General features: G+C 42.7%; 1 protein-coding gene and 1 pseudogene across 1 annotated transcript; both read right to left on the bottom strand.

The window, feature by feature from the left end:
• Positions 1-972: 972 nt before the first annotated feature.
• LOC120059494 (dual specificity protein phosphatase 7-like) lies at positions 973-6,242 on the bottom strand. The gene is made up of 3 exons (XM_039008599.1): positions 5,506-6,242; positions 4,479-4,907; positions 973-3,033 (listed from the first exon to the last, which is right to left on the bottom strand). The coding sequence occupies exons 1-3, from the start codon at positions 5,870-5,872 to the stop codon at positions 2,723-2,725; spliced, it is 1,107 nt and encodes a 368-aa protein (XP_038864527.1). The 5' UTR covers positions 5,873-6,242; the 3' UTR covers positions 973-2,722.
• Positions 6,243-11,891: 5,649 nt separating this feature from the next.
• On the bottom strand, positions 11,892-25,326 carry LOC120058749 (annotated as a pseudogene).
• Between the last annotated feature and the right edge of the window lie 611 nt (positions 25,327-25,937).

Below are 25,937 nucleotides of genomic sequence, written 5' to 3'. Positions count from 1 at the left end.
TGCTTCTTCTGAAAAAGAGGAATTGCATTGCCTGAGAATCATGGCTGCTTTGGCCTGGATCAGATGTATGGATGTATAAATCTCCCTGGTGCACCAGACAAGGGTTCGGAAGAGCTGAGGCTTGTGGAGGGCTAGCCTCAGGCTAATCATCAGTCCTTAGTAATGAAACCTCTCGAGGTAGGGATATTTCGATGACAAGGTGACCCGTGAACAGGTAAAAACATGTTTTTTTTGCAAATAATTAGCATCATGTTAAGTATTCAATATGCTCTCTTGGGAGACGTGAGTTTGTGTGTGTGCTAATGTGAACATATCCACAGTAAAAAGTTAGCCCCACATCACCCTCCCCAAACGTCCAACAGGACCCGAGGACGTAGCGATACGAGCTCTCATTTCCTCTTTTCAAACGAGACGCAGCAGCTTCTGGATATGAGAAAAACTCAACAAGATATTACTGCGTTTACCCAAGAAACACTGAAACTTTCGTTCTGAGAAGGACACACCAGCTTAACATCCTTTAAAGAAAACCTTCTTAGTATGGATGTTAGTCATCAAGTAAAATAGGCCTTAATTGGCACACGACGGACGTGTTCCAGCTCTATGCCGTCTCATCTTCCCCTTCTCTCCGAGTGAGTGACTGGGAAGGGAAGTGGCTGTGTTGTGGTTTCAGAGATCTGGCCCTGCCACCCGTCCTTCTCTCCATCAGACGCCCTGCATGGCCACAACAGACAGGAAGCCAGATCAGAGTGGACAGAGAGCGGATATCTCACCACACCTACAGCCTTGGGCCTTGTGCTGCACAAGACAACATGACACAGACAGGGAGCCAGATAGTGGCTGACTCTGCACTGGACTTGATATTCTTCATTATAAATGTTGAGCGTTGACTGAAAGTTGCCTAAGCTTTGGCACGGCAGTAGACCTGAATAACAATAAGACAGTAATAACACAAGAATACATAGCACGTTTGAAAGTAAAAAATATACAATATATTTGTTGTATAAACTTGTACATAAATGTCTTGTACATTTAGTCTTACATACACTGTACATACTGTAATCGGTTAATTTCACATCCTTCATGATTCAGAGAAAAGGTCACCCGTTACCAAGCGAATCTTATGTACATCTTTTACAAACCCATACCAAATAAACACAGCCCGTTGATGTGTTTCAGATGACGTAACAAGATACAGATGTGTTGTATAAAAATCCCTGAAAATGTCTCTCCGTGAGGTAAGAAGAAAATTGGCATCGTTATCACGCGTTTCCTTTCATTCCCTCGCTCTAATTCGCTAAAACATTCAACTTCGATTACTGGCAAACACAGAACAGATCAAAACACACTGTGTTTCCTTTAACATGGTTCCGCCACAGGAAGAGTAGCTGCAGGCTGAAGATTGTGTCTATACATGACTTTTACATGACTTAATAAACAAGGTAAAAATGTCCATTATGGATCATAACTATGATATACAAGTCATTAATGTCAAGCATGGCAAATGACAAACCAATACTATACCCAGGTCCTTGGTTAAAGACAGTTAAGTGTTAACTTAGACGGTATTGTAAAGGCCACAGGAACAACAGGCATAAGAGGTACAGTATACAGAAGTTAAACTTGATTACATGCAAAACAATGCAATGTTGTTATAATTACCACAATTTACAAGAGCTTTGCAAAAAAAAAAAAAAAACGAATGTGTTTCATCTTTAATATTTTGCAGAGGGTGACCCTCTCAATTCAACAAAGGTAAAACGGTAACATTCTGACATAATGTATGGCATTCTTACATTATGGAATAGAAAACACAAACATTTACTCGGAAGATGACAGCAAAGTAGAGAGCATAACATAACATTAGCTGACAAGTGCTTTCAATGGTCACTCCCTTCTGATGTTAACCGCAAATGACGACGTCTAGAACCGCCATCGATAGGAATGTTACAAAGTCATTCAAGGCCAACTTAAAGTAGCCCCGGCCCCCTCAGCAAGAGTACCATTCAAAACATCTCCTTTTGGTCCCAGAAAACAATGATTCACATTCTGCTTGGCCAACCTCTCCCTTCAGAACAAGGCATTAGCCACAGTTGTTCTAAAAACAACTGACACATCCACTTTCCAGCGGGTGAACATGAAATAACAGTCATCCCATCGAGTTACCTCATAATAATTACATTTCTTGCAATAACCATTGCATACCATCATTCACTATTATACACACTAAGCCTTTTGGATTACTTGAGTAAAACATTAAAGGGATACTTCTGCATTTTGGGACTTCCCCGGAGTCAGATGAACTCGTCCATACCATTTGTATGTCTCCGCGTATGGTTTGAAGGAAGTTGCTAACTAGCGTTAGCGCAATTACTGAAAGTCTATGGTAACTGTTAGCGTTGGCTCACAATTTCCTCTAACTTCCATCATACTTGACACAGAGACATAAAAATGGTATCCACACGTTCATCTGACTCTGGGGAATTAGATAAAGGGCCTCGTTGCCAAAATCCTGAAGTATCCCTTTAAGGCATCAGACAGATCATGTACTGTTTTAAGCATAATGGCGGGCACCGTGTTCTATGAAAGTCCATACTGAAATCACTTGCTTGACAGGTGAGTCTTCTCAGTGCCAGGTGTATTTTGTTATTCATTGACAGGCTACAAAATACCCTGGCGACACTGATGAAACAACATGGCCACCAAACCCGTCTTCTCCGCTCCCTCACGTTGACTCCAGCGTGTCCAGCTGGAACACATTGTGATTGGTCGGCGTGGTGAAGTAGAGCTGCTCATTGGACGAGGAGCGGTTGTCACATGGGCTGTGCAGCCCCAGTGTCCTCTCGAAGTCCAGCAGCTGGCCCATGAAGTTGAAGTTGGGGGAGATGTTGGACTTCTTCCTCTTGACAAAGTCGTAGGCGTCGTTGAGTGACAGGTTGAGCCTCTGCATCAGGTAGGCCACGGTCACGGTGACAGAGCGGCTGATGCCAGCCAGACAGTGTACCAGGACGCCACACTGCTTGGACCGAGCCTCATCTACAGGTACAAGTGAGGAAGAAGGTCAGTACGGGTCAAATAGCACTGGCTGTATGATCAGAACACATAGCCCTAAGACTCTCAGGGTGTGAGGCCCAACACAGAAGAGGTAACATGGCCCAACACAGAAGAGGTAACATGTAAGCCTACTTCGTATCGTTTGCTCACAAGGATCAAGGGAGACAGTAAGTAGACCTTTATCTTTGTTGAATGACACATCAAAAAGAATATTATGTATAGTGAGCTAATCGCAGCCATTCCACACCCTCTATCACGGAGTCACATTAAAACACCATTCTTAGATTCATGTTGCTGTTGAAAGGTGTAATACTACGTACACAATTCAAGCTAACTTTATGTGACACCCCAGAGCATGACCCAAGGCTGTGTCACTGACTGTTTTCACATCCTCTGCTTTATTATGACAGTGCTTACATGCAGACTACGGATGCCCGGAGCGGTCAGTCCTCAACTTAGCTAGCTAGTCTTCATCATGTGCTGCTGTGCGCCTTTGACGCTGAGGTTGATTATTTCGGCAGTAAACATCCACTTCAATCTACACAAGAACAGGCCACATATCCTCTTTCGAGCCGAGAGAAGTAAGCAAACAAGTATGGTGAAACGCCCTGCACTAAACCCTAACCCACAACCAGGATGTGTCAGTGTCAAGAGTCAGACTCATGACCTGATAACCAAACACAGGCAGCCACAGAGAGTGGAAGCCATGTTTCCTTCGTCTACCTCTAACCCCACCGACAAACTATCACACAACAAGCCCTGAAACACCATCAGCACAAGAAGGTTCCAGGTGCTGCTGTGGGTTTCAGTAAGTTTTTTTTTTTTAAAGATTTGTTTTCACCCCATCTTAAAATAACAGACATACGACACTAGCAATGATCCAGGAAGTTCCTCTAGGTCAGTGCTCAGTAGCAAGGGACTACATTCCAGCTCTCTTTTTGAGAGGTTATGTTGAATTGGGACATCGATAACCGGAATTGAAAATCTAAGTAAAAGCCCTAGGTTCATCACACAAGGGGGGTTTCAGTGATGAGCAATGCCATTGGGTATATACCAGGAACCGAGAGATAATAATGATTCATATCGTAATCAAAATATGACTAAAGTAAAACAAGAACATTAGGTGGCTAGGAACCAACTTCCTCTTTCTCACGGTAATAAACAGAAGTGTATGATATTTACGTCATTTAGCAGACACTCTTATCCGGAACGAAAAAAATGCATACATTTTCATACTGGTCCCTTGCGGGAATTGAACGCATAACAATGGTGTTGCGCGCGCCATGCTCTACCAACTGAGCTACACGGGACATCATATACTAGGTGTGCCTGTGTATCATTTCCTATAGGCCTCGTTCATCAAATATATTAACTCTTGGAACACAATGTGATCGATCATGTTCTCTCCAACCTAGTCGGCTACTCACCGATGAAGGATATGGCCTCTGGAAAGAACTGGGACAGGTTCTGACTCCAGTGGTCGGAGATGGGGATCTGCTTGTACTTGAAGAGGCCGTCATGTTCAAACATGTTGGGGAGGTTGGGCGTGACGTTCAGGATGTACTTGATGTTGTACTGGCCCAGCACGTCCAGGTTGGTGGAGTCTTTGGCACAGCCCAGGTAAAGGAAGGGGAGGATCTGGACGGGGAAGGCAGGTTGGTTGTTGGGAAGGGGGCTCTCCTCGGACTCGGTGGCGCTGCTCGGCTCGCGGTCCGACTCGCCATCGGAGAGGTCGGAACTGATCCGGAGACTTCCGAAGCCTAGGACGGACAGCGGTGGAGAGGAGCTGGGACAGCAGCTGTCCAGGAGGGTCTCACAGTGCTCTGAGTACTCGGTCTGAAACTTCACAAATCCCCCTAAGATCCAAGGAGTTATGGTTTTTGTTCATTGTGTTATCCTATGTATCTCAGCCAAGCAATATTATTTTCTACTATTCAAAATGTAACAACTGCACAGAGATTGGGAATAAATAGGATTTATTTGAGTTGATATAATAGGTGATATGTGGTCTAATGAAGTAATAGGCTATAATATTCTTGGATTATTATGAATAACATGAATAACGTGATCAGGGCTGAATAAATAACAATTTCATGTTATGTATACTATTATAACTAAGAACTGCATTGGCAATAGTTCTCTCCTTCACAGCAGACCATTCATGAAATGCATGCCCTTTTCCTGTAGTAGCAAAACACGGCGCAGCCATTTTGGAATTTTAATTGACACTCTCAGTCACACTACTTCTCAAAGTTTCAGAGATAATGATGTACATTCAAAACTAAGATGTATTATAAATACTATCTATATAATTAAGAAATATTCATTTGAGTTGTTTGTCTTAATATTTACGAGAAAAACATTTATTTGTACCTTATTTTACATACAGTGCCAGGAAAGTTAGACTACTATAGGCTACATTTCCCAAAACAACTTGAAAAACATACAACTTGCCTTCCAGGTAATATGCTTTACAGCCGTCGTCCCAGAGTTTCTGAAGAAGTAGTCCCAGAACCGAACCAGTGGCCCCATCCTGCCAGTCCACAGTGCACTCATCGTACAGAATCACCGTATCCGTATTACAACGTCTAACGAATTTCTCCTTGTCTTCGTGGTTTGGGATGATAGTTCGGATGGGTATGTTGCCTTTCTTGAACCGTCGCAGCATCAACCCTGGTATGGCCAAATTGATGGCCGTTTCTATGTGGGATGATTCATAAAGTTCGTGCGATCGGCAGTCCAACAAAAGGAGCGAACCTCCCCCGGATTCCAACTCTACTTGCAGCCATTCTACGCTTTTACTTGGCGTCACATTAGTCATATCGAACGAAATATCATGTTACATGCATGCAAGTAATACACAAATGTCGCTACATTGTACACCGAGTGACGAATAACTTCGCAGGGCAAACACTGTGACGTGTTAACCTCAAACCAACATCAAATCTCAAATGTTGCGATAATGACATACTTCTAATGTATCACTTTCTTTAGAGCGGGAGCGTTGATTTTCCCTACTCCAATGTCCATCTGACCTTGTAGGTTACTCACCGCTTATCCACTCGCCCAGGTAAGCAAATACTAGTACATTTTTTCCTATGAAATAATAACACCAGACATTAATACACTATCAACTTTCTACACGGACAATCGCACTAGTTGGAACACGTTCTCCTTTTGCCATTCCGATGCAGAGGAAATGTAGTTGACAGTGGAGAAACTCAAGAGGGAGGCGCTTCAATTTAAAGACATAGAAGGAGATTGCTAAATTTGTTTCATGATCCCTCCTATAGGCTATTACTGTGTAATCAATAACCTACTGGGTAGTGTCTTATGATGTCGACCGATTTTCGAATTATGAAATGAGGCCTACAGAAAATACATTATTCAATTGCATCATTAAAACAGGTCTATTCACTCGTTTATGATGCTAAAAAAAGTAAGCTATACATCATAATTAATTGCAGCCCACTACCTGCTCTTTTCTCTGTTGTCTTTCGTATGCAGTGGTGGTTCTATTCTTGGTCAATGTGAGGTCATATCAATGTAAAAATTTGCATATGAACTTAACACAGTTCCACAGTTTAGCCTTAATGATCGTTTTACTGGATGCTTGCCAAAACACAATATTTGAGATTATATCCTGTTATATCATTGAACCTTATCCTCTCCATGCTCATGTCATGCTGGATTTGAACAGGGCTTGGTTGATTTGGGATTCTGTTGGTGGGGGAACAGTCCCCTAAATTGTCGGCTTTCCTTTGATCATTTTGTATAGAATTCCACGCAATTACTACTGTGTTGTATGCTGTCTGCAGATTTTCCTTCCTCTCCCTCTCACATGGCCTACACTCTACCCCTACCCACTGATTTGATCCTCGGTCACTGTCGGATCCATTATCTGTGATCAGAGCCATCGTGTCGTTTCTTTACAACACCAATGCTACATTCATATAATGCTTAAGCCCTGATTATCTTAGCCCCGAACCTTTTCAGAAACACTGACCTACATGTACAGTACCAGTCAAAAGTTTGGGCACACCTACTCATTCCAGGGTTTTTCTTTATTTTTACTATTTTCTACATTGTAGAATAATAGTGAAAACATCAAAACTATGAAATAACACATGGAATCATGTAGTAACCAAAAAAAACGTTAAACGAATTCACATATATTTTAGATTTTAGATTCTTCAAAGTAGCCACACTTTGCCTTGATGACAGCTTTGCACACTCTTGGCATTCTCTCAACCAGCTTCATGAAGTAGTCACCTGGAATACATTTCAATTAACAGGTGTGCCTTGTTAAAAGTTAATTTGTGGAATTTCTTTCCTTTTTAATGCATTTGAGACAATCAGTTGTGTTGTGACAAGGTACAGTAGGGGTGGTATACAGAAGATAGCACTATTTGGTAAAAGACCAAGTCTATATTATGACAAGGACAGCTCAAATAAGCCACGAGAAACGACAGTCCATCATTTCTTTAAGACATGAAGGTCAGTCAATTCGGGAAAATGTCAAGAACTTTGAACGTTTCTTCAAGTGCAGTCGCAAAAACCATCAAGCGCTATGATTAAACTGGCTCTCATGAGGACCGCCACAGGAAAGGAAGACCCAGAGTTTCCTCTGCTGCAGAGGATAAGTTGATTAGAGTTACCAGCCTCAGAAATTGCAGCCCAAATGAATACTTCACAGAGTTCAAGTAACAGACACATCTCAACATCAACTGTTCAGAGGAGACTGCGTGAATCAGGCCTTCATGGTCGAATTGCTGCAAAGAAACCACTACTAAAGGACACCAATAAGAAGAAGAGATGTGCTTGGGCCAAGAAACACGAGCAATGGACATTAGATAGGTGTAAATCTGTCCTTTGGTCTGATGAGTCCAAATGTTTTACTTTTGGTTCCAACCGCCGTGGCTTTGTGAGACGAAGGGTAGGTGAACAGATGATGTGTGGTTCTCCGCATGTGTGGTTCTCACCATGAATCATGGTGGAGGAGGGGGGTTGGTGTGGGGGTGCTTTGCTGGTGACACTGTCTGTGATTTATTTAGAATTCAAGGCACACTTAACCAGCATGACTACCACAGCATTCTGCAGCGATACGCCATCCCATCTGGTTTGCTCTTAGTGGGACTATAATTTGTTTTTCAGCATGGTAATGACCCAAAACACACGTCCAGGCTGTGTAAAGGATTTTTGACCAAGAAGGAGAGTGATGGAGTGCTGCATCAGATGACTTGAAATCCACAATCACCCGACCTCAACCAAGTTGAGATGGTTTGGGATGAGTTGTGAAGAGTGAAGAAAAAGTAGCCAACACGTGCTCAGCATATGTGGGAACTCCTCCAAGAGTTGGAAAGCACTCCAGGTGAAGCTGGTTGAGAGAATGCCAAGAGAGTGCAAAGCTGTTATCAAGGCAAAGGGTGGCTATTTTGAAGAATCTAAAATCTAAAATATATTTTTATTTGTTTAACACTTTTTTGGTTACTACATGATTCCAAATGTGTTATTTCATAGTTTTGATGTCCTCACTGTTCTACAATGTAGAGAATGAGTAGGTGTGTCCAAACTTTTGACTGGTACTGTATGTCTTGCCAGAAGAGATATTTTGCTCTCTTTCTTTCAGAAAAAGAAGCACGTGATTTTGTGTTTTGTTATCATCACATTGTGGACTACAAAGACGATGATTGCAGTGGCAAGAATCCGCAGGACCACCCTCAGTGTCTGTTTTTGTGTGTGAGAGAAAGAGAATGTGTGTGTGTGCTAAAGAGAGAGAGGGAAAGAGTGTGTTTGTGTGAGTGCAATGGGAAGCCAGCCATTCAGCTCATCTGTCTGTGCACGTGAGTGGGGGAGACACAGATGTGCAGCGCTCGCAGGATTAACGCAAAATGGAGGGGAGCAGAGCTGAACCTGCGCTCTCTCTCTCTCTCTCTCTCTCTCTCACTTTCCCTCCCTCTGTCTCTCTCTCTCTCTTCTCTCTCTCTCTCTCTCTCTCTTCTCTCTCTCTCTGTCTCTGTCTCTCTCTCTCTCTCTCTCTCACACACGTGTGTTGTCTTCTCACCCACATGCATGCACCCAGTTTTCTCCCCAGAGAGTGTGCAGTGCAGAGGCATGGGTCCTGCCTCTGTTCTGCCCTGATAAGGAACTGCAGGGTGTGCATTTAATCTGTGATGAATGATGTAGGTGTAAGACAATTTGGTCAAATGCAGAAAGTAGTGTACAGAACATTCTGCCAAGTGCACTAAGAGCCAGGAAAGTTTACTCTGTGAATGACATTCTGGAGCGGGAAATTAGAGACTGAGATTGGGTTCGTGTTTTGGGATGGAGTCAAACATTTACTTGATTCAACAGCTTTGATTCAGCCTCTTTTGAAACCATAACATGAAAATCACATGGTTATTACTAGGTAAATGCCATACATAGTGTCATACATATTTCAAAGTAAATTAAAGTAAACATATTTTACATGCATATCATAATGAAATGCACTCTGAATATTGCTGTGTATTAAAACCAGATGACTGCTGTCCTGTAGCCGATTGCATACACAAAACAATAACATATTAAATAATAAAATCATAACTCAAAATGATTTAAAAAAAGGATATAAACACAGTCTCTCACTGCTGCAGTGGCATGAGAATCTCATTATGATCAACAATGCCTGGCTTTGCATGAAGTGGTGCTGGTCGCTTGACTAGTGCACTCAGAGAAGCATTCCAATTACATAATACTCTCAGAATGTGAGCTCATGGTAATTCTCTCTCTCTCTCTCTCTCTCTCTCTCTCTCTCTCTCTCTCTCTCTCTCTCTCTCTCTCTCTCTCTCTCTCTCTCTCTCTCTCTCTCTCAGGAACAGCAGGAATATCTTTGATTTGCAGGATCCTGGCTTGTCTGTCGAGAGCGTTGCTTTGAACCCTCTCACTCACCCCATTATGTACACGCTCTTGTCATGTGCAGATGTTAAGTGTGTAGCAGACGAGGCTGGTGGGAGGAGCTATATGAGGACAGGCTCATTGTAATGGCGTGGTCGATGCGGTTGATGTGTTTGATACCGTTCCATGAATTCCATTCCAGCCATTCCAACGAGCCCGTTCCCCTATAGCTCCTCCCACCAGCCTCTTCTGGTAACCCTCATAAATAATAGAGAGACGGCTTTAACCATGGCACTTTTTTCACGTTGTTAAAACGGCTTCAACCCTACACTAGAAAATGTAGACAGACGAAATTAGATTATTTCTTTCGTATTTATATCCTGACAAATTAACATTAACATTAAAATGGTTTATATGGCATGTCTTCAATACATTGATTAACCCTTGGACCAAGGAGATGGTGCGTGTTGCATTATTCCCGTCTAGTGTCACATTGCAATTGCTGCACTCACGGTAAATGAGGCAACCCAACTCCTTGAAATAAGGCGCGCTGGTGCGCCCTCTGGTGGAACGAAGAAAGGCATGTTGAATATACTGATCAGCTCCACTATGCGGTGTGAATATGCTACGATCACGAGGATATTCACAAACTTTGATAGTATGTCAAATGGAACCCCAAGTAGTGACCCGAGTTATAAACTGTCTCATGACCAAGTGGCCTTATGCATATGAAGTGTAAAAGTAATAAGGAACAAATGGAAATTGCATGTTGAGCTCAAGCTTATGCCAAGGTCGCACGGAAGAATTGGCTGTGCAAGAGCCCTCCAAGAAGGCCAATGATAGTATTTGACACTTACCGCCAACTCCACCCCAAATTCCAGCACCTCCTCTCTGGCGGCAAGTGTAGGCAACCAAAAGTCCAAACGAACAGAGCCAGGCACTCTTTTATTTCGAATTCAATACTGCAACTTAATAAAATGTTGGAGTAATAGCACTTTAGCACTTGCACGTTAATTAACATGTTCAAGCAGGCCATTTTTGACATTTCTATCATAAACCTGCACTTATCCAGTCTACTTGCTTATAAATATCCTTTGCCTATTTTAATGTTTTTTTTTTAATGTGTTTGGTCTGTGTGTATTGTGAATGCTGCAAAATGAATTGCCTCTGAGGACATTAGCGTTTTCTGAATCGGTGAAGCACTAATGTGTAATATGCTGGAGTGTTGACTCTCCATTTGAAGCCGACTAAACCGAGATTAGTTGGAGTCAAAACAGTGAATGAGTGCAGTCAATTCAAGAGGTGACTTGTTCTGCTCCGCCTGAGAGTCTTTCGCTAATGTCAAAGGAGCAATTATCGAAGGCCCAGAGTGAAAACGGTAGTGTTTTGAAAGGGGCACAATGCTACATTCTTCAACATGTTGAGACGCAGTTAAGAGGGGGATTTTACTATGATTTAGGTGTCGGCTCAAGGGTGCTGTTAGAGGAATAGGCACACCCCGAGGTTAACATCGACGGAAGCGAAAAGGACTGACATATTGACATAGAAATGCATTTTGTAACTTCTGAAAAACATTGAATGCCTGTAAGTTCTATTCCTTTGGACCAACTGTATCCAAGTTCTCCGTGTCAGAAAAACATCAAATGCGTAGAGAAAAGAGTTATACAAAGTATGTGCGCTCACAGTGGTTGCAGATTTGCCGAATCCCTCCGGCGAGGTGTGGCAGAGCAGAGGTTATATTTAATGTTTGTCAAAGCTGATATTTGGTTGAGATAATGTTAAAGAATATCATTTCCAGTTGCTCCAAACACAACATAATAGCAAAAGCATACCTTTCCCCAACCATTTACTTGTAAATGAGAATATTTCATAGATGGTGATAGAATTATACATAGATAAGAGAACAAATAGAGAAATAGAGATTTTATATGGGGAAGAGGTCTATCGTTTCTGGGGTTAAAATGTTAGGCCCATATCATGTTACTCATGCCGATGAAGAAGGACTTTTCTCGCTCTGTCATCAGCTCAAAGTCTAGAGGCTGCTGGCAGAAGTTACACTCCCATGACGAGTGGAGCTTCAGCTCCAGACCTACCTCCTTCCAGGCCTTCACCAGATGCTCTGTGGAGAGAAAAATATTCATATTTAATCAATCACATTTGTAACTACTGGATTCAAAACCACAAAGACTCATTGGGGTGTGTGCTTACTGAAAAAGTACTGCATCATCTGGGGTGTGTGATGTGGGGTGGGGGCGATGCGGAGGCCCTCCTCTCCCCGGGCCACCATTGGGTACTTGATGTCTTGCACGTAGATGGTGTAGCGAGACATCATGATGTCACACACCTCTGTATTCTTCGCAGCGTCCACCACCTGGAACAAGGGGTCAAAGATGAATCATCAGGTGATAATATAAAATGCTTTCTTCAGGGATGAAATATAACATCCAACGTTGATAGAATTTTCGTCTCTCGTTTCCATGGTTTGAATCTCGATTAACAGGCCAGTCTTACCCTGACAGGGATGATGTGGCTGGGGCAGTGGACCGTGGTCTGAGTCCATCAGCATCTGGCGCAGCAGCAGCTTGACGTTCCTTTGGTGTTTCCGGCCCCGGCCAACAGCATGAGGGGCAGCGAGGTGAAGACGAAGCCTGCTGCGTAGGAGCGTACAGTGTCCACCAGGGGGTTGGTACCGACGATGTAGCCGCCAACAAAACCAAGCGCCCTACCTGGAAAGAATAAATTAGGTAAGGTAAGGCATAAACCAGGTAAAGATGTATTTAATTAATATGATGGTCTGGGTGAGTTAAATATTTGATAACACCAATATTAATTTGAGCTTTTTTTCTCTTTTGGAGATTGTTCTCAACCATAAATTGTTGCAATTTTTTGAAACATATTTTTCAAATGTTCATCCACTTCCTGAATGAAGGTTTGTGAACTATAAAAAAAATGAAATCACATCATTATCAGCTAGCCCCAAGTCATCTTACCGAGTGTTCCTGAGATGATGTCCATCTTGTGCCTGATGCCGTCCCTGTCTCCGATACCTCCCATGGCCCCATACAACCCCACAGCATGTACCTCGTCCACAAACGTAATATCCCCAAAATCATGGGACACGTCACACATCTCATCCAGAGGACACACAGCACCTAGAAAACAACCACAAAACAACCTCAAGACAGACACGTTTTGTATATGCAGTACACATTAGGGAAATTGCTTTTAATGTATTGTGACTTCTCATTTAATGTGTGTATGATTTGTTTGGATTGAAAAATAATAATAAATCAAATATTTGTTTGTTTGAGTAGTAAACAGCGGTGGAAAAAGTATCCAATTGTCATACTTAAGTAAAAGTAAAGATACCTTAATAGAAAATGAGTCAAGTAAAAGTGAAAGTCACCCAGTAAAAAAATACTACTTGGGTAAAAGTCTAAAAGTCTAAGTATTTGGTTTTAAATATACTTAAGTATAAATAGTAAATGTAAATGCTCAAATATATCAAAAGTAAAAGTATAAATCATTATAAATGATAAAATCAATACCTTATATTAAGCAAACCAGGCGGCACTATTTTCTTGCCAGGGGCACACTCCAACACTCAGACATCATTTACAAACGAAGCGAGTGTTTAGTGAGTCCGCCATATCAGAGGCAGTGGGGAAGACCAGGGATATTCTCTTGATAAGTGTGTGAATTAGATAATTTTAAAATGTACTTTTGGGGCTCAGGTAAAATGTATGGAGTAAAAAGTACATTATTTTCTTTCGGTGTATGTACAGTAGTGAAGTAAAAGTAAAAGTTGTCAAAAATATAAATAGTTCAGTACAGAAAACCCCAAAAACGACATAAGTAGTACTTTCAACTTTCAAGACGAGACAGCCTATAGGGAGGAGGTCAGAGACCTGGCCGGGTGGTGCCAGAATACGTAACCAAAACTAAGGAGATGATTGTTGACTACAGGAAAAGGAGGACCGACCACACCCCCATTCTCATCAACGGGGCTGTAGTGGAGCAGGTTGAGAGTTTCAAGTTCCTTGGTGTCCACATCAACAACAAACTAGAATGGTCCGAACACACCAAGACAGTCGTGAAGAGGGCACGACAAAGCCTATTCCCCCTCAGGAAACTAAAAAGATTTGTCATGGGTCCTGAGATCCTCAAAAGGTTCTACAGCTGCAACATCGAGAGCATCCTGACTGGTTGCATCACTGCCTGGTACGGCAATTGCTCGGCCTCTGACCGCAAGGCACTACAGAGGGTAGTGCGTACGGCCCAGTACATCACTGGGGCTAAGCTTCCTGCCATCCAGGACCTCTATACCAGGCGGTGTCAGAGGAAGGCTCTAAAAATTTTCAAAGACCCCAGCCACCCCAGTCATAGACTGTTCTCTCTACTACCGCATGGCAAGCGGTACCGGAGTGCCAAGTCTAGGACAAAAAGGCTTCTCAACAGTTTTTACCCCCAAGCCATAAGACTCCTGAACAGGTAATCAAATGGCTACCCGGACTATTTGCATTGTGTTCCCCCCAACCCCTTTTTTTACGCTGCTGCTACTATCTGTTTATCATATATGCATAGTCACTTTAACTATACATTCATGTACATACTACCTCAATTGGGCCGACCAACCAGTGCTCCCGCACATTGGCTAACCGGGCTATCTGCATTGCTATCTGCGTCCATGGAGTGCACAGTCTCAAAGGACACAATCATAAGGGTGGTAGGGTCAGACTTCCGTAGCAGCTCTATTAGATGTTTGATGTCGTTGTGATGGAAGATTCACTTCTTGGCCCCGCTGTTCCTTATACCTTGCATCACTGATGCATGGTTCCCTGCATCAGAGTACATGTCACAACCTGGGAGCAGGAAAAACAAAATTGCTGTTTTTAATGCAGATAATTAAGAGCTCATTTTGTCCGCGAGCATGTCATAGAATGTAAAATGAAGCTACTATAGAACACGGAAAGAATAAGGGTATGAAAGACTACTACGTTTGAATCAGTCGTGTCAGAATCAGTGTCAGTACCTGGCAGTATATTACCCAGAGTGAACACTGTGGTGGGAAGTGAAGAGCAACGCAGCGTCTTTGCCGTGCAGGTCGGCCAGCTCGTACTCCAAGTCGACATGGCACTTACTGGTCCATGAGATGTTCCGTGGTCCTCTTGCTCACGCGCTGTGCTTCTGTAATGTATCCCTACAGAAAGAGATAAGAGATTGTCGTCTTGTCTGGAAAACTATGAGTGAAACTACACATTTCTAAGATGAACACATTGTTATAACTGCATGCCTATGGCTAGACTCTCTGTCCATCTAGTCAACCTCCATCCATCTTAAACCATCCTTAATCAACTATCTACGGTTCCTGTGACCTGCGTGCCCCTCTCACATCACGGCCTGGAAGACGCTGGGTCGTCGGCTCATGCCTAGGTAGTCATTGCTGCACCACACAGACACGTCTCTCTTCGTGAGAAGCGACGCTGAGTAGTTGTCTGCCATGGGGAAGGACGTGGCGCGCCCTTCCACCGTCTTAAACATCCGGTAGCTGTGCTCTTTCTTCCTGGCGTCAATCTTCTTCTCAAAGAACTTGTCGTAGTGGAAGTTGGCACACGCTGCAAGAGAAATACGACGGGTAAGGTCTTTGTCACTGTAGTTTGGATGCAGCCTCTTTCTAAAATCAGGGATGCCTAAACAGTCGTTACACAAAAATATAACATGTAGCCCCAAGTGTACCAGGTCACATGTGAGCAGGTGCTTACCTTCGTGCAGATTGTCTCGTAGGAAGTGAGAGACCTTAGGGGGGGCGCTGTTTCCGCATGTTCTTCAGGGTGCCTGGGTCGGCCCTGTCAGCATTGATCGGGACCCACAGTGGGACACACCTTGGACTCAGACTTCTCTGTATCAATAAAGGGGGATAAACACTGTTTCAAAAGAGTGATCAACTAGACTCCTACAGTAGCAAAACCACTTCCACCTCACCTAGGTAGCTTTTCCTATACTAATAGTTCTACTGGAATAGTTGTAGTATGACAAATGTCCTGGGACTTCTTGAAAGGTGACTAGCCACACCAAGCTTTCCTAACACACACATAACTGCTTACACAACTGAGTGGAAAAGGTCAAAGACCGGTCGCATTTTGACCTGTGTGGACCGTGCTCCTGTCCTGGATGTCCTCTGACAGCTCGATGCGGGCCTCCCTCACCACGTTGGTGTTCTTCTGCACCATTTCAGCCACCAGGAAGTGGAATTTGGAGCACACCGGCTGGCCAGCATGCGGCATTGGGTGGCCTTGGGGTAGCTGGACCCCCTGCTCTGACTCTACAGGCAACAACAGAAAGACATTTGATTAACTTAAATACATGTATCCATCTTTGATTTAATTGTGTAGGCCTATGAGGAAAATATGAAAATACACTGAACAAAAATATATACTCAACATGCAACAATTTAAAATATTTTGCTGAGTTACAGTTCACGTAAGGAAATCATTATACCCTCATGAAGACAGCTAGTCTGTCGAAACGTTGGATATTAGATTATTAAATGATTTCATCTGAGCTTCTAGAGTATGCGGCTCTGCTTTTCTTTTTCATGTAAGGAAATCAGTAAATTTAAATACATTAATTCGGCCCTAATCTATGGATTTAACATGACTGGGAATACAGATATGCATCTGTTGGTCACAGATACCTTAAAGAAAAGGTAGGGTGTGGATCAGAAAACCAGTCAGTATCTGGTGTGACCACCATTTGCCTCATGCAGCGCAACACATCTCCCTTATATAGAGTTGATCAGGCTATTGATTGTGACCTGTGGAATGTTGCCCCACTCCACTTCAATGGCCGTGCGAAGTTGCTGGATATTGGCAGGAACTGGAACACGCTGTCGTACACGTCGATCCAGAGCATCCCAAACATGCTCAATGGATGACATGTCTGGTGAGTATGCAGGTCATGGAAGAACTGGGACATTTTCAGCTTCCTGGAATTGTGTACAGATCCATGCACATGGGCCGTGCATTATCATTCTGAAACATGAGGTGATGGCGGCGGATGAATGGCACGACAATGGGCATCAGGATCTAGTCACAGTATCTCTGTGCATTTAAATTGCCAGTCATAAAATGCAAATGTGTTTGTTTGTTTGTCTGTAGCTTATGCCTGCCTATACCATAACCCAACCACCACCATAGGGCATTCTGTTCACAACGTTGACATCAGTAAACCACTCGCTCACACAACGTCATACACGCTGTCTGACATCTGGTACAGTTGAAACCGAGATTAATTCGTGAAGAGCACACGTCTCCAGCGTGCAAGTGGCCATCGAAGGTGAGCATTTGCCCACTGAAGTCAGTTACGAGGCCAAACTGCAGTCAGGTCAAGACCCTGGTGAGGACGACAAGCACTCAGATGAACTTCCCTGAGATGGTGTCTGAAAGTTTTGCAGAAATTATTCGGTTGTGCAAACCCACATCTTCATCAGCTGTCCGGGTGGCTGGTCTCAGATGATCCAGCAGGTGAAAAAGCTGGATGTGGAGGTCCTGGGCTGGTGTGGTTACACGTGGTCTGCGGTTGTGAGGCCGGTTGGACGTACTGCCAAATTCTATAAAACAACATTGGAGGTGACTTATGGTAGAGAAATTAACATTCAATTCTGGTGGACAATCCTCCCTCAAAACTTGTGGCATTGTGTTGTGTAACAAAACTGCACATTTTAGAGTGACCTTTTCTTGTCCTTAGCACAAGGTGCACCTGTGTAATGATCATGCTGTTTAATCAGCTTCTTGATATTCCATACCTGTGAGGTGGATGGATTATCTTGGCAAAGGAGAAATGCTCACTAAGGGATGTAAAGAAATTTTGTGCACAAATTTTGAGAGAAATAAGCTTTTTGTGTATATGGAACATTTCAGGGATATTTTATTTCAGCTAATGAAACATGGGGCCAACAAATGTTGAGTTTACATTTTTGTTCAGTCTAGAAAAAAAGTTTGTTTCGTTTTTTGACCATCAAGAAAAATATTTCAGAAAATAACAATAGGTTTCCCAACTTCACTTGAACCCCTAAAAATCGAACTGCAATAGAGCAGGCTGAGCAATATGATAATGATGGGCGTGGTTTGGATGGGAATGTTTTACTCTCCACAGAGTAAAACTGACACATTCACATTCTCAAACTCAACTCTGGTTATTAACACCGGGGTTCTTTTACACCAATGAGTGTTAATGTAACACTTACAGAGATCATTTAACACCCGAATCAACACTCAAATGTTACACTGAAAAATCAACACTAGGTAACACTGGCCAATTTGATGGGGATGATTTTTAATGACAAAACTATAGCTTAGTTCAGATTAAACTGTGCAACAATTTGCAGGCTTCCTTCAGAAAGCAATCTATTTTCGTTTGCCTTTCAGAGCAAACACCATAGAACTAATCATGATAGCTAGCTAGTCATATCCAGAAGCATATAGCTAACGTTACCTAGATAGCTAGAGCATTTCCTTAATAAAGGAGTCAATACTTCTGATGCCCTATTATGTGGCAGCTAGCGCCTAGCCCTATAAATAGTATGTCAAATTCATGATATTATTAATAATAGCTAAACATTTGCATTTGGATATTGTCTTTTTTTATTTACGTAGAATAATATAAATGTCAGAATTGTATATATAAATGTCAAGTCAGTGGGTGGCAATTGACAACCTGTTTTCTCTCTGATAAGCAGCAAAAAAGAGAGACCACACCAAACTTGGCTGGTGAAACTTGGATGGTTAACCCGTAGACTATACAGTGCATTCGAAAAGTATTCAGACCCCTTGACTTTTTCCAAAATCCTCATCAATCTACACATAATACCCCATAATGACAGTGTAAAAACCGTTTTTTACACATTTTTTGCACATTTATTACAAATAAAACATTTGAAATTGAATTTTGAAATTGAGCTCTTTAATATTTTGTTGGATGAATTATGAAGAGAAAGTTGTTGTTGGGTTTATTTCTTCCCTCTTCTTTTCATCTTTTCTGTTCTTTTTGATCATCCTTGAGATATTTTTACAACTTGAGATGTTTTTACAACTCCACCTGTGGTAAATTCAATTGATTGGACATGATTTGAAAAGGCATACACCTTTCTATATAATGTCCCGCAGTTGACAGTGTATGTCAGAGTAAAAACCAAGCCATGAGGTTGAAGGAATTGTCCGTAGAGCTCTAAGACAGGATTGTGTCAAGGCACAGATCTGGGGAAAGGTACCAACAAAGTCTGCAGCGTTGAAGATCCCCAAGAACACAGTGGCCTCCATCATTCTTAAATGGTAGAAGTTTGGAACAACCAAGACTCTTCCTTGAGCTGGCCGCCCAGCCAAACTGAGAAATCAGAGGGGAAGGGCCTTGGTCAGTGAGGTGACCAAGAACCCGATGGTCACTCTGACAGAGCTCCAGAGTTCCTCTGTGGAGATGGGAGAACCTTCTAGAAGGACAACCATCTCTGCTGCTCTCCACCAGTCAGGCGTTTATGGTAGCGTGGCCAGATGGAAGCCACTCCTCAGTAAAAGGCACATGATAGCCCACTTTGAGTTTGCCAAAAGGCACCTAAAGGACTCTCAAACAATGAGAAACAAGATTTTCTGGTCTGATGAAACCAAGATTTAGCTCTTTGGCCTGAATACCAAACATCACGTCTGGAGGAAACCTGGCACCATTCCTACAGTGAAGCATGGTGGTGGCAGCATCATACTGTGGGGATGTTTTTCAGCGGCAGGGACTGGGAGACTAGTCAGGATCGAGGCAAAGATGAACGGAGCAAAGTACCAAGAGTTCCTTGATGAAAACCTGCTCCAGAGCGCTGAGGACCTCAGACTGGGGCAAAGGTTCACCTTCCAACAGGACAACGGACCTAAGCACACAGCCAAGACAATGCAGGAGTGTCTTCAGGACAAGTCTCTGAATGTCCTTCAGTGACCCAGCCAGAGCCTGGACTCGAACATCTCTGGAGAGACGTAAAAATAGCTTTGCAGTGACGCTCCCGATCCAACCTGACAAAGCTTGAGAGGCTCTGCAGAGAAGAATGGGAGTAACTCCCCAAATACAGGTGTGCCAAACTTGTAACGTCATACCCAAGAAGACTCAGGGATGTAATTGCTGCCAAAGGTGCTTCAACAAAGTAGTGAGAAAAGGGTCTGAATACATGTAAATGCAATATTTCAGTTGTTTTTTTTATTATACATTTGCAAAAATTTCTACAAACCTGTTTTTGCTTTGTCATTATGGGGTATTGTGTGTAGATTGATAAGGGGAAAAAAACAATTTAATCAATTTTAGAATAAGGCTGTAATGTAACAAAATGTGGAAAAAGTCAAGGGGTCTGAATACTTTCCGAATGGACTTTTTCCCTGTAGACAACGAATCAAAGTGTATTGCTCGCATACACAGTTTAGCAGATTTTAAATGGGGTGCAGCAAAATGCTTGTTACTAGCTCCTACTGTAACAATGCCTTAGAATGTCAAACAAGTACACAAATAATTTAAACATTTAAATATACAAGAAATTATAAAAAATACAAATGCAATATGTATGTACACCAGATGAATTTACATAAGCTATACTAAGAATTATTTGCACAGAAGTAAAGTCAGCAAAAAAGAAACGTCTCTTTTTCAGGACCCTGTCTTTTAAAGATAATTCGTAAATATCCAAATAACTTCACAGATCTTCATTGTAAAGGGTTTAAAAACTGTTTCCCATGCTTGTTCAATGAACCATAAACAATGAATGAACATGCACATGTGGAGCGGTCGTTAAGACACTAACAGCTTACAGACGGTAGGCAATTAAGGTTAGTTATGAACTCTTAGGACATTAAAGAGGCCATTCTACTGACTTGAAAAGAAAGATGCCCAGGGTCCCTGCTCATCTGGAGGAACGTGCCTTAGGCATGCTGCAAGGAGGCATGTGGACTGCAGATGTGGCCAGGGCAATAAATTGCAAAGTCTGTACTGTGAGACGCCTAAGACAGCACTACAGAGAGACAGGACGGACAGCTGATCGTCCTCACAGTGGCAGACCACGTGTAACAACACCTGCACAGGATCGGTACATCCGAACATCACACCTGCAGGACAGGTACAGGATGGCAACAACAACTGCCCGAGTTACACCAGTAACGCACAATCACTCCATCAGTGCTCAGACTGTCTGCAATAGGCTGAGAGGCTGGACTGAGGGCTTATAAGCCTGTTGTAAGGCAGGTCCTCACCAGACATCACCGGCAACAACGTCGTCTATGCGCACAAGCCCACCATCGCTGGACCAGACATGACTTGCAAAAAGTGCTCTTCTCGGACAAGTCGCGGTTTTGTCTCACCAGGATTCGTATCTATCGTCAAAGGAATGAGCGTTACACCGAGGCCTATACTCTGGAGCGGGATCGATTTGGAGGTGGAGTGTCCATCATGGTCTCGGGCGGTGTGTCACAGCATCATCGGACTGAGCTTGTTGTCATTGCAGGCAATCTCAACGCTGTGCGTTACAGGGAAGACATCCTCCTCCCTCATGTGGTACCCTTCCTGCAGGCTCATCCTGACATGACCCTCCAGCATGACAATGCCACCAGCCATACTGCTCATTCTGTGCGTGATTTCCTGCAAGACAGGAATGTCAGTGTTCTGCCATGGCCAGCGAAGAGCCCGGATCTCAATCCCATTGAGCACATCTGGGACCTGTTGGATCAGAGGGTGAGGGCTAAGGCCTTTCCCCCAGAAATGTCCAGGAACTTGCAGGTGCCTTGGTGGAAGAGTGGGGTAACATCTCACAGCAAGAACCGGCAAATCTGGTGCAGTCCATGAGGAGGAGATGCACTGCAGTACTTAATGCAGCTGGTGGCCACACCAGATACTGACTGTTACTTTTGATTTTGACCCCCTCTTTGTTCAGGGACACATTATTCAATTTCTGTTAGTCACATGTCTGTGGAACTTGTTCAGTTTATGTCTCAGTTGTTGAATCTTATGTTCATACAAATATTTACACATGTTAAGTTTGCTGAAAATAAAAGCAGTTGACAGTGAGAGGACGTTTCTTTTTCTGCTGAGTTTAGATATATATTAGAGTGCGCTATGTCAAGAATCCAGTATTGAAATAAATGTGTGTGTTATACAATTTTAGTTACACTGTTTTTAAACTGCATATATTTATGTAAATACTGGATTTTTCCATTTTCTTGCATGCAGTATTAGAAATAGTAGAATGAGCTATGTCGAGAATACAGTATTTAAATACACAGTGTGAAACGGGAAGTGTCCAGTAGTTTCATTTCTCTATAACATGGGACAGCAGTGTGGGCTGTGTTTGTGTGTGAGTTGCTTGTGTGTGTGTGTGTGTGTGTGTGTGTGTGTGTGTGTGTGTGTGTGTGTGTGTGTGTGTGTGTGTGTGTGTGTGTGTGTGTGTGTGTGTGTGTGTGTGTGTGTGTGTGTGTGTGTGTGTGTGTGTGTGTGTGTGTGCGTGCGTGTGTGTGTGTGTGATAACTTAGTGTGTGTTTTGTGTGAGTGAGTGTGCATCACCAGACACATAGGCAACTGGCTCTGTTACATAAATAATAGTCACTAATATAGGCTATATTACATAGATGTATAGGCCTACACTTACATGTACAATGGTTTACATGCATTTTTATAACCATCGCAAATCAAATCAAATTGTATTGGTCACATACACATGGTTAGCAGATGTTAACTCGAGTGTAGCGAAATGCTTGTGCTTCCAGTTCCGACAGTGCAGTAATATCTCACGAGTAATCTAACAATTCCACAACAACTACCCAATACATACAAATCTAAAGGGATGGAATAAGAATATGTACATGTAAATGTATGGATGAGCGACGACCAAGTGGCACAGGCAAGATGCAATAGATGGTATAAGATACAGTGTACACACGAGATGAGTAATGTAATACACGTAAACAATATTAAAGTGGCATTATTTAAAGTGACTAGCGATCCATTTATTTAAGTGGCCAATGATTTCAAGTCTGTATGTAGGCAGCAGCCTCTCAGTCTGATGGCCTTGCGATAGAAGCTGTTTTTCAGTCTCTCGGTCCCAGCTTTGATGCACCTGTACTGACCATCTACTTTGTCACGTATGTGTTACTTGACTCCAGGACCAATAGTGTAGCATTATTTCCCTCAAATAAAATACCTTGCCCTGTGAGGAGTTCGAACTTGCGGCTATTGTATCTCGTCGTCTCAGGCCTTATCGCCTTAGTGCATCTCACCACCAATTAGTGATAGCAGTAAGCAGTCAATTACAGCTGTTTTACAAGACCACAAGCGTCTTCAACGTCATTTCTTTCCCCCGATGTACGAATGTAAACTCACACGTTGTATAATCCTCCTAAACTTTGATAGGCTTACGCAGAATTTGTTACAGGAAATATTCACTGCCACCTGGTGAGGTTAGCATACTTCCCAGCTGAAACAGTTCAGAAAAGTTTGTGCATATTATGACGACATTTTGTGACGAATTTGCTCGTTTTGGACATCGGCAAGGTTTTGGGGGGCTTTTCGGCACAATATTTTTTTTTAAGTCTTTGCCCCCTCGTCGGCGATTGGTCAACATAAGGGATTCTTCAATAAAGTGCCTGTTGTCATATTATGCACATTTTTGCACTTGAGAAATACTGCACTAAACATCCTAGTCAGATGCAAAATTTCTCGACTACGATCTCCTCGGCAAAAACATCAACATTAAAGTTGCACCATGCAGGAATCGCGGTGCCATTTCCTGGTTGCTAAAACTCTAATAGTTTGCCTAATTTCAGTTTAGGTGAGAAAATAAGCTAATATAGTGTAGATAATCATTGTACCATCTAAACCGGTCGCTGTTAAATATATTTTCCATAACCAAAAATATCGTTGTTTCAGCTGTTTGAAGCTAGTGTACAAAACCGAAAGTAAAAGAAGCAAAAACAAAATTTAAGATTGGGAAGCATAGAAAAAGCACACATAGATCATATCTACTGCTTTTTCGACTTGCTTTCAAGTAGAATGATAGATCTATAACTCACATGTCTATGTGACATACTGCCACTTTAATGACACATTTCTTGAGTTATCTATATAGATTAATGCTGACTATTTTAAGGAAGTGTTACTGGCTAAGGCATCTCAAAATGGACAAATAGTACTATTGCCAATTTTTTTAAAGCAAAGGTTTTTTAAGGGAGTACAATGCAAGCATACTTGTTCGGTTCGGCTAGGCGCCAGCTGAACTGAGGCATGCTGTGGCCTTTACGTGTGCCAGTTTATCTGATGGGACCAGCTACAATGTAGCATTCTATCTCCTGCAAGTAAATTGAAGATTTGAATTGACTGATGTGCATTTTGCCAAGAGTGTGCAGAGCTGTCATCAAGTTGGAGTGTGTCTGAAAGTGGGCATTGCAAAAGAAGTGGGTGGATCAACAGCGATGGGTGTAACATTATTGGGTGGATTAACAGCAATGGGCGTAACATCAACGCTCCGTTATTGGTTATCCTGACAGAGCAGATGTGAAGTGAGAAATGATGTGCATGTGTGCTGGAGGGAGGAGTTTTTCCTGACCACATGACGATAGGAAAGACTGGTATATCACCACTCACAGAACAGGCACCGAGTGGAGTCATTACCTTTGACTAAGTTAAGATGCACAGTACTTTATTGGCCATTAAGTTACAAAGAACGGAAATGTGCCTTTATGCTCACAACCCAACCCCCGACACACACCCAGAGGGGATGGAAGAAATCGCGCTGCAGTGCAGCACCCCTGGAGCAATTATAGGAGGTTAATTTCCTTGCTAAAGGGCACAATAGCAGGCAATGGTATCTAGGATGATGCCAGCTACCCTCCGGTTGCCAGTTCACTCTGCACCAGATTGTCCTGTCTGAGCCGGGATTCAAACCGGCAACCCTCTGGTTGCTGGTCCGCTTCTCTAACCACAGGGTTGCCTACTGCCGCAGTGGGCACACCAAACTAGATCCACAATTACTAACAGCCAGTGTCTGTATGTCACAGTGTCTAAATGCACTCCCACAGGATTTGGTTGAGGATGATACCATAACCTCTATGGAAAGTCTGCAAAACCTCCCATAGAACTAGACCAGCCGATACTACCATGAGACCAACGAAACGTCAGTCAATACACATTTACCTTTTAAATAAACACACTGCAACTATACCACTATACCACAACTATACCGCTTGAATCCAGCCAAATCAATTCCCACATCTCACCACAGGGTGGCAGTGTGTGATCATATCCAGCCCCCGTAGCACAGCTTGTTGGGCAGGTAGACCCGGCTATGGACCCCAGGGACTGGATCTCAGCTTTCACCTTGGTCTGTTGCGTCATTTCCATCTGCAACAAGGACAAAACATGCATTCTTAAGAGATTTGCAAGAGGAGGGATGAGCAAACAGAGTTCTGCCTGGACCACAAGGTGTGATCTTATCTATTTCACAAAAGAGCTGGTAGCCAGATCAATACTTTCTACATTTTCACAATTGGCAAAAGATCAGAACTGGGCTGTCTGTGGAAACTAGTGATGCACGGGTCTGCTGTTTGTTCACCCCCCTGACCTTCAATTGCAAATAACCCATCCGCAACTGCCTGACTATGTTAAAGTGAAAATCGGAGGCCCGCACCCGACCCTAACCAGCAAATACAGAAAATGCACTGTACAGTTTCCTTTTTTTTTATTGAACAATTACGTTTTTCTTCAACAGTTATTCATTTATTTATTGAATATTTAGGCCTATTGAATAATAGCCTAATATCTTGCTGGGAAAAAAAATCTAACAATAGCCTAAATTGACACCTTGCGCATGCTTTTGTGAAAGAAAAAATTGTCAATCAATAAATCATACCTTGCACATGCTTTGTGAAAATGCACTGTACAGTTAGGCTACTTTGCCCTTGAACAATGTACTGAGCATTTCCATTTTACTTGAGCATTTAGGCTTA

The sequence above is a fragment of the Salvelinus namaycush genome, chromosome 14, assembly GCF_016432855.1.
Source record: "Salvelinus namaycush isolate Seneca chromosome 14, SaNama_1.0, whole genome shotgun sequence".
NCBI lineage: Eukaryota > Metazoa > Chordata > Actinopteri > Salmoniformes > Salmonidae > Salvelinus > Salvelinus namaycush.
This window is presented reverse-complemented; position numbering and strand designations above follow the sequence as displayed.

Bases quoted from the DNA above. Each gene is read 5' to 3' on its own strand.
- LOC120059494 (XM_039008599.1), bottom strand. From the start codon at position 5,872: ATGACTAATGTGACGCCAAGTAAAAGCGTAGAATGGCTGCAAGTAGAG. The intron at 4,908-5,505 runs GCAAGTTGTATG...CTTGGATCTTAG, and splicing joins TAAAGCATATTACCTGGAAG to GGGGATTTGTGAAGTTTCAG. The intron at 3,034-4,478 runs GTGAGTAGCCGA...TTGTACCTGTAG, and splicing joins AGAGGCCATATCCTTCATCG to ATGAGGCTCGGTCCAAGCAG.